The following is a 19,629-nucleotide window of genomic DNA, read 5'->3' as shown; positions in this document are numbered from 1 at the left end:
ATGTATATTCCTGATGGATATCCTGAACAATTAGGTGTGCCTCCAGGAGAGGGTTGGGGAAACACTGGTATTTAACCAGGAAAACGCAGGGAAAGTCATAGAGCAGGCAAAAACAAGCAACCCAATAGATTCTTATATGCAAGGAATGTTTCTTACCACATGAACATTACATTGCCGTGTTTTTCTCTTTGTACTTGATTGGTTTAGTGTGCTTCACTGTAAAATCATATCATTACTGCCTTTAGGTTGGAGTATAAATACTCCAAACTGGTGATGAATACTACAGCCAAGGATGGAGAGCTGCCAGCTGCAGACAGCTGTGCTATTATGGAAGGCGAAGACGTGGAAGATGATCTGATATTCGCAAGCAGCAAATCTCTCTTGGGAAGATAAAGTCATTCACTGCAAAGGTAGCTCCATCCTTCCTATCGCTTGTGTGTGCTCAAAGTTCTCCAGGTGAAGAGTGGCCTTGTTCAGGGGAAAGCCAGTGGTCTATAGCAGCCCCTTCCGAAAGACAGCAGGGCTAGCAGATGTGGCTAGTGCTGTTAAAGATGAATTTCTTAAATAAACATTCCCTTATATTTCCCAATTGTAGATGCATGCTTAGGTTCTGTCTTTCCTTTCTATTTCTTACCATTCAGGACCTTTTCTTTCTGGGAGGCTGTGTATACATGTTGACAGTAGAGAGCAGTATTGTATAAGGAATCCCATCCTAACCATACAACCCGCTGGCATAGGCTTGAACAGCTGCGATCTGACCAGTATCATCAATCACAATTTATAAAAATATCAAAGCCAACAGCCTGTCTAGTACCCAGCAGTCTTGTCACAGCTCTGGGTCTCAGAATTGTGCAGTTGCCAAGTGAATTTGTATACAGTGTTGTAAGAAACTGTGATGGCTTAGCGTGATCTGTATGCAGCTGTGTCACTGAGCTCTGGACTGTTCTGGGATGTAAGGGGGTTTTTGTTCCTTCAGATGTTCCATCCAATGTACCTCATTCTCATATATCAATGCCTGTCATGAAATCTATTCTTGCGCAGTTTTTGTCAGAGCAGAAACCTAACCTGTGCCTCCTCGTTCAGTGTCAGTGGAATACTTTGGTAGGACAGTGGTCTGCTGGAAAGAGGTTTTCAGGAACAAATATATGCTGGGTGGAGCCTGATATATTTAGAGATTTTTTATCATAGACTGTAGTTCATGGGGCATAATCCTGCTTTTGTAAATTGTGTGCTATGCACCATCCTGCAAAGCTCACCTCTCATCAGGTGGCTATGATGGACATGATGTGTTTCTGTCCTCATTATCAGTGTAATAATGCTTATTAATTATAAGTCTGAGAAGCTCTGAAAACAGTTTAAAAAACACTCAAGATGAAGCACCCTCGTGATTCCAAAAGTTTATTTTGAATTATAATTGGCATGTCAAAAGTTTCCAAATTGCACCAGACTTTCAAACTGAAATGACAATAGTTACTGTGCAAAGGTATGAAAAATACTCTCCTTAAGCATCTGAGTGCCCCGAAAGAGATGGTGGTCATGCCTGTCCACCCTCTCCACCAGGACATGTATAAGAGGATGTGGGAAACCCCCACTACTTTGTACTCCCCATTGGCAACAAGTTGGACAGTTAGTATTGTGTCCAGGCAGCCCCGAATGCTGCAGCCCTCAGGGGTGACTGAATCCATCCTGAAATGTGCGAAGAAAGCCAGATGCACGTCTCAGTGCCCCAAGACCTTGTACTGATTCAGGAAAAAGCATTTTCAGAACGGTCTGCTTCAGTCCCACACAGCGTCCTACTAACCAAAATGGTCCAACACTTGCACACCAGTAGTTATCTTGAGGGGTGGCAAACTGGACAACTGCTTGGGTCGCCACACCTTTAGGGGAGCCCCAAAAATTTGCCAGAAATATTTGGGGGGATGAAGTTTTTGCAAGGAAGTGACTCTTTCCATTTTAGCATTTGATTATTTATCTAATGTCACCCAAAGAATATTCAAAAGATTCATGTTAGAACTTTCATTGTAGCTTCATGGCAAGTGAAAATGAAATTGAAAAAGTGTCCCATTTGGTTACAGGTCATCAAAATTAAGCCTCTGAGGAGCCCTGACAAACCTAAGGCCCCTACTGTGCATGCTATCTTGGAAAAGGCATAAAAATTCACCAACTCTCTTCCCTCAAGAAGATCAAGCTGAATTCTGTTCACTATTGGCTCAAAGCAAGGGGTATGGAAAACATCTTACAAACAGTATCAAGGGCCTCTCCAATGGATGGAGATGAACATAGTGAAGATGTTCAGGAAAGGCTAGCTGATATGCTTTGTATAGAAGGGTCTCTCTTTGTAGAGGGTCACAAGGGCCACCTTCAGGAGGTACAGGAGTCAGGCATCCAGGAAGCATTTTTCCAACAAAGAAAGCACTTCCAGGGGCTGACTTGTTGCAGGCAACAGTGGGGCACACAGGCACCCTCTCACATATACACCTGTTCTTTGCTGCCACGCCGGCTCCAGGAAATGCCAGCGGTGCCTCTGGCCTCTACCACTGAAGCTCCGAGCTTTTGCTGGTGGGATTTTCCCCACCATGTCGCTGTTCTGCGCTGCTGCAGGACCTTCCTGCTGGTGGCAATGGCACCAGGGGTGGATTGAAGGAAAATATTGGCCCAGGGACTTTTTTCAAAACTGGCCCATGGGGTATCTGATGCCTTCATGCACTTTCCCTGCAGCACGCGTATCAACAGCTTCCAAAAGCACACTAAGTCAACCCTGAAACCCAGCCGAACTGAGCCAAAATATCTCCAAAATAAACTTAATCTTTCCTAAATAAGTAAGAAGTTGAACACATTCTAGAGACCACGGGTGAGCAGAGTTGCAGACCCCATTCCATCCATGCAAATTGGTTGGGCCCCCTACATATCTGCTTGTATCTCTAATAGAGATATATTCTGGATTCCTGGTCTGGCTCTTGAACCAATTGCAAGTAATAACACTGCCAACCAGTGTCAGACACACACGCTCAGTCACAAACAGAATTTCTAGGTTGCAGAAACATTATTGGCACATACACACTAACAACCACAAAGACACACACTCTGTCTCAGACACACCCACACACTGAAAGTGTGTTTGTGTCTGTGTCTGTGTCAGAGCAAATATACCCCCACAGACAAAAGTGTGTGTGTCTCACACTCTCTGACACAGACACACAAACATGACATGCTACTGTTGTGCTGCTGCTTATGTGCTCGCACAGTCAGCCCCACCAGTCCAGCACTGCTGCATCCTGCTGTAAAGTTCTTGCTTGCTGCCAGCCCTTCCCCATTCTGCACCAGCCCCCTCTCTTTCCCAGTCTCAGTCCAGGGCCAGCTGCTTCTCTCAGAGCTCAGTGCAGTCACCCCAGGCAGAAGTCTCCCCAGCACTGCATGGGCACTTTCTCCTGGCTTATTCCCTTCCAAACTGTGCCTGTAGCTTGCCTCCACGTCTCCGCAACCCTCCCACCACTCTAGTGCAATTGCAATGACTGCAGGCCACACAGTCTGCTGCTTTTGTGGTTCCCCAGGCTCTGCTAGGCCTACTGACTCCAGGGGAGAGGGGACAAGAAGTGACCCCTACGGTACTGTTGCATCCGTCGGTCTCAGAAGGCTTCGACCCTTGTGCCTCACCTTTTTCTCCGCTCTCCCCGCTAGCCTTGGGAAGATGGCTACTGCCGCGTCTGCAAGCCGCATCCTCCGGCGTCCCCGGAACGGCTATGGCAAAGCCTCACGCCATGTTTCTCCTAAGGACCTCCTAGGGTGCGCGCACGCCACCCACGTCTTTATCCACGTCATGGCGGGAACCTCGGGGCGTCCCCCTCGAGTGACGTCACACCATCCGGGTATTTAGCCTACGCTTGTTTGCTAGCTCATTGAGTTAGCAAGGACTCGGATCGAATGGATTGGATTGTCCGGTCTAAGCTACTCTGTCGCTTCTGTGCTGCCGCTGGAAGCTCTCTCTGCCCTTCGGGGTATTCTCTAACCTGGGTACCGCTCCTCGGGGGCCCTCTGCTTTCTTTCAGGTGCCTTACTGGGATCAGGTACTCGCTCCTCGAGGGCCTGCTCTCCCTGCCTCAGTGCCTGTAACCATTTACTTCTGCCTGGTGGAATCGTCAACCTTACAGCTACCATCTAGTGAGTAATCTAATTCTCAGTCTGTCTCATCTACAGCTCTGCCGTGCTGGGAACCTTCACCTGGATCTCCCTATACCATCTTGGTGAGACGGGTTCCCTCTGCCAAGGGTCCCTGGACTGCTACCTCTGGATCACCTCATTACTGGTATACATCAGCTGTACAATAAAAGACAAAACTCTGTGTTTGTGCGACCTGAGTCTAGCCCAGTACTGTGGCTCCCCACGGGGCTCCTCCCCATGGGTGTGGTCATCTTCCACAGTACCCAAGAATCCGCTCAAACACCTCAAAACCATAACAGATTGCTAGCTCCATGGATTCGTCTCAGCTCACCGCATTGCAGGCCATTCCAAGCCTGGCCCAGCGTATCTCTGAACAGCAGAACACACTGGAGAATTTGACTGTTGCATTTAACCAGCTGCACACACAGATGAATTCACCAACCACCACAGGTAAAGAAGCTACACCGCCAGAAGTGACAGTCAAGACAATTGTACCTCTATCTGCTCCAACACGCTTCTCAGGGGATGTTTGGAAATGTAGAGGATTTATCAACCAATGTTGCATGCACTTTTTCCTGCAACCTAACCATTTTCCTACAGTCTATGCCAAGACCACCTACATCTTTTCTTATCTGAACGAAAGAGTGCTGGCTTGGGCCTCTTCGCTGTGGGAGTGCGATGATCCTATTCTACATGATCTTGCCGGGTTCCTTCAACTGTTCAGATCAGTTTTTGATAACCCTGCCCAGCACACAACTGCAGGATCTTTGTTGGTTCACCTGAAGCAAGGTAATAAACCTTTATCAGACTTCGCCATTGAATTCAAGACACTGGCGTCTGAATTACATTGGGACCCTAAATGCCTAAGGACCCTCTTTTTTGAAGGACTGAACTCTCGTTTGAAAGACAAGCTGGCAGCTCGTGAGATGCCTGAGACCTTGGCTAAACTGGTGAAGTTGGCAACAAGGATTGATCGCCGACTTCATGACAAGGTTCAAGAGACCAAGACTCCCAGAAGACCCCTTCAGGGTGAAACTCGAGTTAAGTCTACACCCAGGCCTGTTCCCTCGGGTCCAGTTGCTGGCGAAGAAGAACCAAAGCAATTAGGCCGCAGTCACCTAATGTCAAAAGAGAGAAGAACACGGAAGAGGTTGGGCCTATGCATGTATTGTGGACAAGCTAGCCATGCTGTACAAACATGCCCTATATGTCCGGGAAACTGGCAGACCTAAGTCCTGCAGGAGGATTCTTCTTAGGTCTAACTGCACCCTCTCCTCCACTCTCTCTTCCTGTATCCTTAATCTGTGGACCCTTAGAATAACAGACCCTTCCCTAGTGGACTCAGGGGCAGGAGGCAATTTCATTTTGAAACGATTAGTGGTGCACTTGCGGATTCCCACCACCACCATGACGTCTCCACTACTCCTATCTTCAATTCACGGAGAGCCCTTACTGAGCGAAGTGATCCAGCTCACCGAAACAGTGAATTTACGGACTGGTGCTCTCCATTCAGAGACTATCTCCTTTGTATTAGAGAAGGCCATGCACCCTGTAGTACTGGGGCTACCATGGCTGCAGCAGCATATGCCTCAATTCTATTGGGACACCCTGGAGCTTTCACGCTGGGGTCCAGATTGCCATGGTAAAAGTCTGAAGGAGGTCTCGCCCATAGCCTGCATGCCAACTACCCCATTGATGCCTGGGTTGCCGCCTCAGTATCCATCTTTTCAAGATGTATTTTCCAAAGAAGCCGCAGATGTACTACCGCCACACAGATCCTACGACTGCACCATCAATTTGAAGCCTAATACTGAACCGCCCAAAGGAAGGGTTTACCCTCTCTCCGTGGTAGAAAATAAAGCTATGTTTGAATACACACAGGAGAACCTTCAGAAAGGCTTCATAAGACCCCCCCAAGTCTCCTGCCGGCGCAGGCTTCTTCTTTGGGGGGAAGAAGGACGGAACATTGTGTCCATGCATTGACTACAGAGGTCTAAACGAGATCACTGTGAAAGACCACTATCCCTTACCACTCATCTCAGAGCTATTTGATAGACTACAGGGAGCCAAGATTTTCTCCAAGCTTGATCTCAAGGGAGCCTATAACCTAGTTCACATCCACTCTGGCGATGAATGGAAGACAGCCTTCAATACCAGGGATGGGCACTTTGAATATCTAGTGATGCCTTTTGGCCTGTGCAATGCCCTGGCTGTCTTCCAAAACATGATGAACGACATTCTGCGTGATCTCCTCTACAAATGTGTCGTTGTGTACTTGGATGACATCTTGATATTTTCTCAAGACTTGAACACTCATCTGGAAGATGTCAAAAGAGTGCTGCTAAGATTCCGCGAGAACCGCCTATACGCCAAGTTGTGTAAATGCGAGTTCCACAAGGAATCAGTGCCTTTCTTAGGGTACATTGTTTCCAACCAAGGTTTCCAAATGGACCCACAGAAGCTGGAGAGCATTCAGAAATGGACACAACCCACAGGTCTAAAGGCTCTTAGACGATTTCTGGGATTTACCAACTACTACAAAACATTCATCAAGAACTACTCCTCACTAACTGTTCCGCTTACAGCAATGACTAAGAAAGATGCCAACGTAGCCAATTGGTCTACTGAGGCAGTAACAGCATTCCAGAAACTGAAAGACGCCTTCTCGAGCAAGCCATGCCTCCGACATCTGGATCCGACTCAGCCCTTCATCGTAGAGGTCGATGCCTCAGATGTAGGAGTAGGGGCCGTGCTAAGCCAGGCCGGTGACTCTAAGACCTTACATCCATGTTCTATTTTCTCCCGATGCTTCTCACCAGCAGAGAGGAACTACAGCATAGGGTATAAATAACTGGCAATAAAGATGGCATTCGAGGAGTGGCGCTCCTGGCTTGAAGGTGCACAACATCAGATCACAGTTTTTACGGTTCACAAAAATCTGGAGTACCTCCGTCTCACCCACATCTTTATCCACGTCATGGCAGGAACCTCGGGGGCATCCCCCTCGAGTGATGTCACGCTATCCAGGTATTTAGCCTATGCTTGTTTGCTAGCTCTTTGAGTTAGCAAGGATTGGACTCGTCCGGTCTAAGCTACTCTGCCACTTCTGTGTTGCCGCTGGAAGCTCTCTCTGCCCTTTGGGGTATTCTCTAACCTGGGTACCCGCTCCTCGGGGGCCCTCTGCTTTCTTTCAGGTGCCTTACTGGGATCAGGTACTCGCTCCTCGAGGTCCTGCTCTCCCTGCCTCGGTGCCTGTTACCATCTACATCTGCCTGGTGGAATCGTCAACCTTATAGCTACCATCTAGTGAGTAATCTAATTCTCAGTCTGTCTCATCTACAGCTCTGCCGTGCTGGGAAACCTTCACCTGGATCTCCCTATACCATCTTGGTGAGACGGGTTCCCTCTGCCGAGGGTCCCTGGACTGCTACCTCTGGATCACCTCATTACTGCCACCTCTGGTGGTATACATCAGCTGTACAATAAAAGACAAAACTCTATGTTTGTGTGTCCTGAGTCTAGCCCAGTACTGTGGCTCCCCACGGGGCTCCTCCCCATGGGTGTGGTCATCTTCCACAGTACCCAAGAATCCGCTCAAACACCTCAAAACCATAACAATTCCCTGGGCTTATAAAAACAGAAAATTAAGCCCTGGACAAGACTGAGGAGAGCCACTAACCCAAAGTAGCACAGGTCCAGATGAAATCCTGCTTTCTCTTGTGGAGCCAATGCAGCCAGAGCTGGTGCGAGAGTATTAGGTGTCATGGGCAAACCTTACAGCCTTTCACACACTCCTGCTCCCACCCTACCACAAATAAATTTAAAATATGCATTTATTGTAACAGATTTTACATGAAAGAATATTCAGTTCTAAGGTAAAAATATCACTTAAAACATATATATTATTTTCATGCACTACTGTGGTACCAACCGGAAAACTGCAAAAAACACACCTGCATTCATATGGTATTGAGACTATTGTAAAGCATGTCGGCCCTCAGAAAGCTTTAGGTAAACTTAACTACAATATAGTAAACCTCCCATACAAAAAGCGCACTGACTGCCAGCACTCACAGTAACAACCCTACCTATGAAAAGGCAACACTTCAAATATTACACCAGGCCCTAACACACCAGTACTTTCTACCAGCTGCAGGTCTGAAAGGGAAAGTACGTTTGCACTTTCTGTTTGAAATTTGGTGCAGAGTCTGTGGGTAAAAGTATCTGCAGGTTTGAAAATTACCCCCATTGTTTTTCAGATGCTGACTCCCAACACAAGAGCAGGTTTGTGCAAGCTATTCCTCAGGGTTTTTGAGGATTAGAGTCCACCTCCAGCCCTCTAGGTCCCATTCTTTAATTTAGGCCTGTCTTCCTGTTAACAAAAAGAGTTTTAATCCATCCAAAAACAGTTGTTCCATCTATTCTCAAGACTGTTATTGTTTACCCCATTTTTTGTTAGACATATCATTTAGCAAGGAAGTTCCATGTGTGTGACTACAGTGAACTGTGATTCAGGGACGGTGACGATGCTTAAGAAGAACAGCTGTAGGAGTAGTTCACCAGTCGTGCAGCCCTTTCTTCCTGCACCGCTGCAGTTGAACTCATTACCATAACCAAGGCATGCTGCACGAGAATGGGGATGCAAGAACTGCCACACTTGCTCCAAGAGACCTTCAGGAGTTTGCTAAAAAGCTCTGGAAACATGGGCTATGTGGATGCCATTAGAACATCAATTTCAGTCTTGGTTTTCTAACTTTGATCCTAGTACATTGTGGTTCTTATAGGCCTGTTTGTTCCATAGAAAATTAGAACTTTATGAGCCAGAATATTTTAGGATTGAATTTAGAGAACCAGAATCTCATGATGATATGCAGTTGGACTGGCAGTACCACAAAGCCTTCATCACCCCCCTTCCTTCATCACATGCCAGAGGGCAAGACCCAGCCACCTTGAGATCTTTTCCTGGGTTACTCGAGACCCAGTTCATAGTTAGTATCTCTATCATGGCCTCTGGCCCTTCAGCTTGGGTTATCATCTCAAGTGGAATCTGTACTTGGAGACAATGGATTAATGGCAGAAGCAGACATAGTGACTTGGGCTATCTTTGCTAAACAAACTGTTTTTATATTATGTTGTTCTCCGCTGAGAGCTCTTGTTGGATTGGCGGAATATAAATGCTTTTTAAAAAGTCAGATAAATACTCTTCTATAATAGCTGTTTCGTGTTATTGTAAATTCTTTTAATCTAGATGTTTGTTTCCCTGTAGGCGGCACTTAGATATCCAGCCCTTGAAGAGTGCCTAGCAGCCAGTCATCAGTAAAGTTAAAGGAGATGCCATGCAGGTAGATAGCACATAGTTAAAAATTCCATGGCGTCACCTCATTAACAGTATGACAAGTGTTAACAGTTTGCCTTTAAATGCATTGCAGAAATCACACAAATCCCAGAGCACATTATTCACCCTATGTCCCAGACTAACCTGCATTCCAGTTTTTTTTCAGGAATAGCCATCTCTGCAAGCTGGCTCTAGAGTCTTTCTCCAAGAACAAGCAGGATGGCAGTCCTCACACATGAGTGACATCATCCAGTGGAGCCCAATACATAAAACTTATGTCAACATTTTAAAAACTTTGACTGAACCTCTCTCAGCATGCTCACGCATGCAACATATCACGCATTCACGTGAGGTCCCTTCAGTCTCTTCTTTTCTGCAGAGCCTTGTGTATCGCGGTTAGTGTGTGTGTGTTTCTCTGTTTTTTGCAGCTTCTCAGAAGTTTGCATGTTTTTCGACTTTTGGTCATGTATTGGGTCGACACAGGATCCACATGGTTCTTCCTGATTCATCTTAGCCAGGGTTTTTGATGGTTTTTGTAAGTTTCCTTTCGCTGTTGATTCCCCAGGGCGTTGGTGTGCTCAGTGCCCGCCAGCCATCAATTTTGATATTGCTGCCCTTTTCTTTCGCAACTCCATGTTCTCATCTGGTTTTAAGCAGTGCCCTTGGTTCATGAGGGCCATCTCTATCATGGACTCCCATGATAGATGTGCCCTCTGCCTGAGGGCATCACATGACGTCCAGGGTTGCAGCAAATGCACCAAGATGACCCCCTAAAGGGCGTAATATCCAGCTTGATAAGCTGGAGTGCCTCTTCGGACCAGAAAAGACTGATCCATCAGCATTGAGGGACCTTGGAGCCGCACCAGTAGACACTGAGTCATCGACATTGGCGGGGTCATCAGTTCCATCAACATCAATAACTTCCAGGGACACAGGAGACAGGCCATTACCTGCCTCTCCCAGGTCGAAGACATCAGATTTGTAATCTTCGGCCTCGGCATCAGGAAAGGACCGATCTAAGCATCGAGGGAAGCCAAAGAAGCATCAGTAGTGGTCCCCATCAATGCACATGCCGGGCAAGGGATGCACCAGCTTTAGCTGTGATGCCCCTGAAGCAACCCCATGGTGAGGAGCATTGATCCTCCATCGATTCCAGAGGTTCTCCATGATCTTCACTGGTCCCGATGCCCATCACCAAGCCTCCTCTCGGTTTCAAAGAAGATTTGCTTACAACTCCTGTATCCCAGCCAGTCTTGGCATCGGCAGTCTTTGAGGAAGAGCTGTAGGAGGTGCATACAGCTGGCCATGGAAAGGGCCATGCGTGGGCTCTGAGTTGAAGCACAGATGGCACTGGAGCTGGCAAGTCTATCCTTGAGCTGCTGCTTGAATCCCTACATGTGCTCATCGGGGTACTACCAGTCACAATCACTGATGTCAGTATCCCGGGCCGTATTGATGCCCAGCAGGGCATCGGGACAGCCATTGGCCAATCTGGTGGTTGCCCCTGGTTCCTTGGAAGAGGAAAGTTCCTTAGTTATGGGGGTGGCCTCGGGGTCCAGGCCAGTTTTCATCCAGTTGATGGAGGAAGCTATCCCCTTTCAATGACATATGGAGGATACCTTGCACAAAATCCTGATATTCCCCAATATGTGGAGCCTCCTAATGGAGTAATTGTTGAGGATGTGGGAACATCCCCTCTCAGTACCTCCCATCAATAGGAAGGCAAATGTGATCTATCTCGTCCAGAAGGCTCTTGGATTTGATAAGCGTCAGCTGCCCCACCAATTGCTGGTAGTCAAATCCACTCTCAAGCGCACTCGGACCCATTCCTTGGTGCCCCCAGGGAAGGATCAGAGGGCCATAGATGCTCTTGGGAGGAAAGTGTTTCAGGATTCTATGCTCATCACCCAAATAGCGGCCTTCCAGCTCTACATGGGCCAATATATGCCGGACATCCTGAAGCAGGTGCAGGAAGTGGACTAGCAGTTGCCTCAGCAGCAGTAGGACACTCTCCAGTTGCTGGTGCACAAGGGTCTGGAATGCAGGAAACCCAGGGACAGGTCAACCTACGATGTTTTCAAGCTGGCATAGAGAGTCTCAGCAGCAGATATCGGCACCCATAGATTTGCCTGGCTGCGGGCTTCAGATCTGTCAGAAGGTGCAGGAGCAACTCGCTGACATACCACACATTGGAGAGAATCTCTTTGGGGATAATGTGAAGGATACAGTGGCCCAAATCTGGGATCACCATGCGACACTCCAGCATCTCTCCGCTGGCACTCAGGGCCCAGCCTCCTCATCCAGGAGGTCTTTGAGGTCTGGCCACAGTAAGTCTTTCTTCTGCCCAGGGAGATTCTATCCTCTGCCACCTTGGCCCCGTGAGCAGCAACAGGCCCCTCATAGCCATCTCAGGTAACAGAAGGCCCCAGAGAGTGCCCGAGTCAACGGGGACGGGGTTTTGACTGGATCACAGGGAGCATAGCTAGGTCTGCGGTACCTGTGGTGAGGGATCTTCCATTCGGGGGCAGGCTGCGGTTCTATGTGAACAGGTGGCCCACTGTAACTTGGACTAGTGGGTCCTTACCATTGTTCAAAGAGGTACAAATGAAACCTTTTGAAATGTAATGCTTAGTCAAATTAAACCTTTTGAGTACCCTGCCAAATTGCCCCCGAGTCCTTTTTGGGTACCAGTAGCACATCAGGAATTGCTTTTAGCGGAGCTCTCCTCCCTCTTAACAGCCAGAGTGGTCAAACCTGTTCGACCAGGGCAAAGAGGATTCTATTCCCGGTACTTCCTGATTCCAAAGAAAACAGGAGGACTCCATCCTATCCTAGACCTAAGAGCCTTGAATAAATTTCTATAAAAAGAAAAGTTCAAGATGGTTTCCTGGGCACCTTGATCCCCTTCTTGTAAAAAGGAGACTTCCTCGATCTGAAGGACGCGTGCACTTTCATCAAGATCTTCCCAGGCAACCAGAAGTATCTCCATTTTGTGGTGGGGACACAGCACTTCCAGTACCACATTCTGTGATTGAACTAACATCAGCCCCATGTGTCTTCATAAAATGATTAGCTTTGGAGGCAGCGCACCTTCACAGACTGAAGTCCATGTTTTCCCCTATCTGGATAATTAGCTGGTCAAGAGCACCTCTCAGGCAAGGGCCAAAGAGTCCATTCGATCAATTATCCGGGTGCTGGAGTCACTAGGGTTCATCATCAACTACACCAAGTCCCATCTCAGCCTGTCATTGCTATTGAAACACTGCTAGACACAGCTCAGGTCAAGGTCTTCCTGCCCTGGCAACGGGCCATCAATTTGATGACCATCGTGGCAGAGATTCAATCGAGCCAGCAGATTTCAGCATGGTACATGTTGAGGCTATTGGGCCACATGGCTACAAAAGTACATGTCACTCCCTTGGCATGCTTACACATGAGGAGAGCCCAATGAACCGTAAGGTCCCAATGGTGGCAAGCCACTCTACAGGACTGCATCCAGGTCACCCCATCCTTCTGAGATTTTTTGTCCTGGTGGCAGGAAAATTCCAATCTAGAATGGGGGTATCCTTCCAAAGTCCTTGGATACAAATTATGTTAACAATGGATGCATCCCTGGGATGGGGGGCTCATGTTGATGAACTCTACACCCAGGATCTGTGGTCGACCCAGGAACAACTGTGTCAAATCAAAGACCGAGCTTTTTCAATAGCAGGTCCATCTATTTGGAACAACATTCCTTCAAGCCTCCGACTAGAACCCTGTCTCATTACATTCAGAAAAAAACTTAAGACGTGGCTATTCCTCCAAGCCTTCGATGATCCTCCAGACAACCCTTAGTCTTCTTTATCCACCCTTGGACGTAGAAGATTAAAGTCTGACAACCATTCAAATGAAGAACTCTGGCACTTACTGATTAAAGCATCTTGCTTTAATCCAAATTCCTTTTGGACTATGCTTCTTTAATTATTTTTTGGCATTTAACTTCCTTCCAGCTTTTAAGCTTCCCAAGTTTTTACTCCTTGTTAAATGTAACTTTATCTTATTCTCTTCTCTTGTTAATTACTTTTATTTATTGCTTCTGTTATACCCTTGTTTTATGTAAACCGATCCGATATGGTTTATTTACTATGAAGGTCGGTATAAAAAAGTGTTAAATAAATAAATAAATAAAATTATCTGGAGCTCTGGGCAATCAGGTACTCTCTGTGGGCTTTCAGAAATCGGCTGTCCAATAAAACTGTGTTGATGCAGACCGACAACCAAGTGGCAATGTGGCATGTTAATAAGCAGGGAGGTATGGGCTCGTATCTCCTGTGTCAGGAAGAGGTCCAGATAAGGTCATGAGCTCTCTCCCACAAGATGGTGCTCTCCCACAAGATGGCCATGTATCTGGCCAGTATGGAGAATGCAATGGCGGACAGACTGAGTCGCTCCTTCTGACCCCACTAATGGTCTCTGGATCAAGGGGTTGCAAATCGTATCTTCCACCTGTGGGGAAGCCCAGAGGTAGATCTATTCGCAATGCCTTGGAACAGGACGGTTCCTCAGTTCTGCTCCCTGTACAGGGCAAGCAGCAAGCCAGCCTCAGATGCCTTCACCCGCCATTAGGGCATGGGTCTTCTGTATGTATATCCTCCAGTTCCACTGGTGGTGAAGACTTTGTTGAAGCTTCACGAGGACAAAGGGGCCATGATTCTCATAACCCCTCACTGGCCAAGACAGATTTGGTTTCCACTCCTGCAGGAGATGTCCTTCCGGAAACCAATTAGACTGGGGACTTCTCCTTCTCACCCAGAATCGTGGGAAGTTGCGCATTCCCAACCTTCAGGCCCTGTCACTCACAGCCTGGATGTTGAGAGTCTGATCCTGCAACCACTTATCTCTTGGAAAGTGTGTCTTGGGTCTTTGTTATTTTGAGAAAGACTTCCACTAGACAGTTCTATATAAAGTGGAGGAGATTTTCCATGTGGTGTGAACAAAAGGCTCTAGATCCTTTCTCCTGCTTACCACAAAAATTGCTTGACTAACTTCTACACCTTTCAGAATCTGGTCTGAAGACCAACTCTATCAGAGTTCATTTGAATGTGATTGGTACATATCATCATGGTGTATAAGGTAAGCCTATCTCTATACAGCCCATGGTTGTATGTTTTATGCGAGGTCTGCTTCAATTGAAGCCTCCCCTAAGGTCTCTCACTGGGTTTTGGGACCTCAACATGGGTTCAGCTGATGAAAGCTCATTTTGAGCCATTGCGCTCCTGTGACCTGGAAGGTCATATTTTTGGTGACCTGGAGCAGACAGAAGCCTATAGACAGACCACCCAGCTTTTTGTTTCTTTTGATCAGAACAAGTTGGGGATCACCATTGCCAAGCAGACACTTTCCAATTGGCTAGCAGACTGCAACACCTTTTGTTATGCCCAGGCGGGTCTGCATCTTGGGGGTCATATCAAGGCTCACTCTGATTGAGCCATGGCAGCGTTAGTGGCCTACTTGCGAGCAGTCCCCATGGAGGAGAACTGCAGAGCTGCAATGTGGAGTTCCATCCACTCATTCACATCTCACTACTGTCTGGACAGGTATGGCCGACATGACAGCAGGTTTGGTCAATCTGTCCTTTGGAACCTGTTTGAGGTGTAGAACCCAACTCTGTTCTCTCCTAGGGCCCATTCCTTTTGTTTAGGCTGCCTCACTCCTGTTACCAACAAATCTTGTTGTGTTGTGCCTGTTGACACCTGTTTTGTTGGTCCTCTTTTTTTTGTTTGGGGAGGGCCACCTGTAGCTAGGGATTCACCCACGTGTGAGGACTGCCATCCTGCTTGTCCTCTGAGAAAGCAGAGTTGCTTACCTGTAACAGGTGTTCTCCGAAGACATCAGGATGTCAGTCCTCACGAAACTCTACCCACATCCTTGCAGAGTTGGATTTCCATTTTGTGGATAGTATTATTTTATTGAATTCTTTGTAAAAGACTATGGGGACCCCTTGTAGATGTGAGGTATATTGCATGCATGAGCATGCTCAGAGAAGCACAGTCAAAGTTCTAGAAACTTTGACATAAATTTTCTGTTCCAGGCTCCATCAGATGATGTCACCCGTGTGTGAGGACTGACAGCCTCCTGTCTTCGGAAAATACCTGTTACAGGTAAGCAACTCTGCTTTCCAGCTTGTTGTGATCTTTCAGCTTTCCCTTTCACTGTATAGTCTACCCTCAAGGCTCATTCTATGAGTTAAAGTTTTACTCCTCAGCTTCTGAAGATGATTAAATGGACAATTCTGGTGTTTGCTAGGAACTGGAATGGAGACATGCCATGCACAGTTTCCTTCCTTATGACTTCCCATCCAGTTCTTATCAGGGAATCTTAATTCAGAACCTCACTTCTCACCCATTTGTCAGCAGGAAACCATCATAACTGGTGCCTCACTCGTTCCTATCCAGTTCTTATCAAGATCTTCATTCATAACCTCATTCCCTCTCATCCACTGTCAGCAGGAAGTCATCATACCTGATGCCTCACTCCTTCACATCTGCTGTCAGCAGGAAACTATCATCCATAAACTCACTCTTTACATCTTCACATCAGGAAACCATCACAGAAAACCTCAAATATTTTCACTGTATATCTCTGTATTCATCAGGAGAGGATGGGAATAAATAAAAAAGCTTGGGGGTAACCTGCATGGAGTAGTAATTACTACCCTTAACAGAAACATGGGGGTAACCTGCCCGGAGCGGCAGTTACTTCCTTGGGAAGCTTGTTGGGCAGACTAGATGGACCATTTTGGTCTTTTTCTGCCGTCATTACTATGTTACTATGTTTATTCATCACATCTGTTTTGGTGGGTACACACGAGTCTCGCCCACTATCTATTACACGGGGGAAACAGAGTATGCATGTATTTTTAATAATGAGATTTATTTTTAATAAACAGATGTAACAAATGCACATCTCTAGTATTCAGCTCCAGGTCATGTCCTGGAGTGCCTCCCTGTGGCAGCCCTCCCTCTGCTTGACAGATAGTAGTTGTACTTCAGCAGCTCTGCCAGGTTAATCTGAGGAGCAGGAGCCTGACAATGAAGGGCAAAACACTAATCACTTCTTTCCAACAGCTTTATGTTTACGCTATCCCCCTGTGATGATACTTCTGAAACTGAACTCTAAGCTCTCTGGGGCAAAGAACTCCCTCTCATCCAGTGTATTCTGTATGAATTCTGACTCATCTATGTATACCTTGTACAGCACTTGCAGACATGGTCAGAGCTGTAGAAAACCCCAAGAATATTAACTTAAATGACTTTTTTTTTTTTTTTTTTTAATTACAGAGAACATCAGATGGCTTTGATTCGGTACCTCTAAAAACATCCTCAGGAATCACAGACATGGACCTGTAAAGAACCCACACACTTCAACTTTACGTCAGCATCAACACAATTAATACTGGAGAATTTGTTACTGAGTTTTCCTAAATATCTGCCATTTGATACCAAATGTTCTTTGTGGCCTTATTGAATGAACCTTTTAAATTAAACTTCTTGGATTTGTATACAGAAAAGCCTTGCAAACAATACTGCCAAATACAGGGATGGTTTGTAACTGTAGCTCTCCTGGTATTTTGGAAACTGAATGAATGTGTGTATGAAAGTATTTACTAATTCAGACCAAAAGATCTTTGAAACCTCAACATGCCTTTGGGCTTTCCGTGACACTGCTGAACCTGTGTGTCTGGGAGTTTACTCTGGTTCAGGACGCTGCTATCCCAAGGCAAAAATGATCAGCACAAATATAAAAAGGGTAACAATAATCCGACAGACTTCATATAGAGAATCCTACGTATCATGTTATGCAAGGCTGCACTATGTTTTTACATTCCTATAATCATCTAGCCAAAAGTCCCACTTTTATTCATTATACCATCTTTTTGAGATGTGAATAAAAGTGGGACTTTTGGCTCGATAATTATACTAATGTGAAAGATCTATTAAAGATATGAAAGCAAAAATCCAATCTACTTCTTTGGCTCCTCTGATGTGTAACTTGTCAACAGCAGCGTTTGGACACTCCAGTGTCTTCCTCGGTGCGAGGATTGGGGGGGAAAGCGAAAGAGAAAATCTTTTTCATTTTGTTAAAAATTTGGTTTAAGCATTTTATCTTTTCTTTCAAAAGTTTTTGTACGTTGGCTGTAGGACTCTCTTTTTTCCATTTGAATTCCATTAGTCCATGTAAAGATGTGAAGTTTACGCGTTCAGTCAAAAGTTACACACATTTCAGCTCATTGAGCTAAACAAAGATGAGCATTAAAGAAACTGTTTAGAGAAGAGCTGACCATCTAACTCTTGAACCTTTTGGATACAGAGTGTGCAAGCCACATAGCCAACCTCTGTTCATGTTGAAGGAACATCAACTCACAATCACCACCCCATAGTGACAGGTTAAGACGAACAATCGCTGTGCCTTTCTGTCTGGTTTTGGGGCACTGCTGCCAGGCTGTACTAAAGCCCTATTGTTCTACACATCTTAAACACTGGAAAACTGTACCGCTCAGAATTACAGATGCCTCCATTTTTAGGCTTCTTTGCAATTTTATGCAGTTTTCTTGCATTTTTTCATGCTTATTGCTGTAATTTTCTTTACTGGCAAGTTTATTCCGGTCCTGAGCTGACAGTTTTCAATCTTTTGAACTGGTGGCTGAGCAATTGGGCAGTCATACTGCTGGCAGCTGCTCAAACCCCCAGTTCTGACTTGATGAAAGGGCCTTCCCTCCAGCTCTGTGAGAGACCAATTGTGCCCAGGGCTGGTTCTTCCATTAGGCAAACTAGGCAGTTGCCTAGAGCGCCACAGCTTGGGGGCATCAAAATCATGTTCCGCCACCAGCAGAGCTCAACCTGCTGGCGGCGGAACAGCAGAGCAGATGCCAGCAATAGGTAAAGTCTCAGGGGTGGAGGGGTAAGGCTGCTAATACCCTTGTTCTGAAGATTCGACAGGCATACTGTATGCTCCCCTCTTCCATGCCAGAAAGATCAAATATTGCAAACCTCAGAGCAGACTTGCCTTGTGAGCTTGTATTTCAGTGTGGCACCATACAGATGTGTTCCCCCTAGGTGACATGACGGCAGCCAGTCTTCTTTAGAAACTAGGGTGAATTTCATAAGCTTTTTCCCTTTCAGGAGAAAAACACAAATATGGATCAGGCCAAGCTTACTAAGACTCTATAGAGGCTAAGTAATGTTCACTACACCTCTAGTACAGACCTCTCAGAAATCACATTCTCTCAGGGGTATGTCTGTGTTTTTTAGGGTTATATCGGACATGCCATGGAAATGGCACTTCTTTGATTCAGGCAGAGTCTTAAACACAAAAGCAGAGAATTCATGGGAAGCAAGGATGTTATTACCACTGGCACATGTACCTCAGAAGAAAGAGTTCCCCTCAGAGATCAGAGCATCCGAATTGTCTCAGGTATTTTGGAGACTGGAATCTCACTGCGGATACGATGAGAGAGAAATGCTTATGCTATGCAGGGTAGGCAGGGGCCTGTCCCCACACTTAACTTCATGGTGAGAATCACTGCTAGAGACTTGGCCCCCCCACTTATCCCTTTCAGGGGGTCGTTGGCTGCAGAAAGGGGAAGGACAGATCTCCAGTTGCTCCTGCCCCCTCAGCCTCGGCTGTCTGGCACCATATTGTTTTACAGCCATAAAGTAATATGGCCAAGAAGTAAGCTTTACTAGGTTTATGCACATAAATCCTTTTTTAAATGACCTCCTCAAGGTATCCCTGCATTTCAGGAGGGCAGTTTCCAGTCAGGGAGTTTTATCCAGCTAAATGCCTTTGAAAACTGCTCCCCCCAGTGTTATCAGGGTTGCCCGTGTGATATTAATGAAGAGTAACGAGCTTTATTAGGCATTCTCCCCTTCTCTCCTCCTCCATTAGTGGTAAGATGCAATGTGGGAATTATAAGTAAGTACATCAAAAGGGGGGGAGGCGAACAATGTCAATAGCTGAGCATAAACTGAATTAACAGATGATGAAACTTGATAAACAATCCAATTTATTGAAACATGTACAGTTTATAGTAAATTCAGGTCGCTCCGCATAAAGCCCCAGTCTTCAATGAATCAAGGGGGAGCAATCTGAAA

At 46.2% G+C, this 19,629-nt stretch overlaps 1 protein-coding gene across 2 annotated transcripts in view; it reads left to right on the top strand.

Moving 5' to 3' along the window:
* KIAA1324 (KIAA1324 ortholog) overlaps positions 1 to 17,091 on the top strand; it is a 90,713-nt gene extending 73,622 nt beyond the window's left edge. The window contains exons 21-23 of one of the 2 annotated variants that reach the window (XR_003852163.1): positions 246 to 410; positions 9,425 to 9,500; positions 16,816 to 17,091. Coding sequence is in view for 1 of the 2 variants with exons in the window: in XM_029572979.1 (XP_029428839.1) it covers positions 246 to 393 (148 nt within the window). In the remaining variant the exon portion in view is untranslated. The remainder of the gene's footprint in view (positions 1 to 245; positions 411 to 9,424; positions 9,501 to 16,815) is intronic. The other variant, XM_029572979.1, reaches the window with a different exon arrangement.
* Positions 17,092 to 19,629: the final 2,538 nt, after the last annotated feature.

The sequence above is a fragment of the Rhinatrema bivittatum genome, chromosome 12, assembly GCF_901001135.1.
Source record: "Rhinatrema bivittatum chromosome 12, aRhiBiv1.1, whole genome shotgun sequence".
NCBI lineage: Eukaryota > Metazoa > Chordata > Amphibia > Gymnophiona > Rhinatrematidae > Rhinatrema > Rhinatrema bivittatum.
The sequence above is the reverse complement of the archived record's forward strand: the minus strand, read 5'-3'. Positions and strand labels throughout refer to the sequence as shown.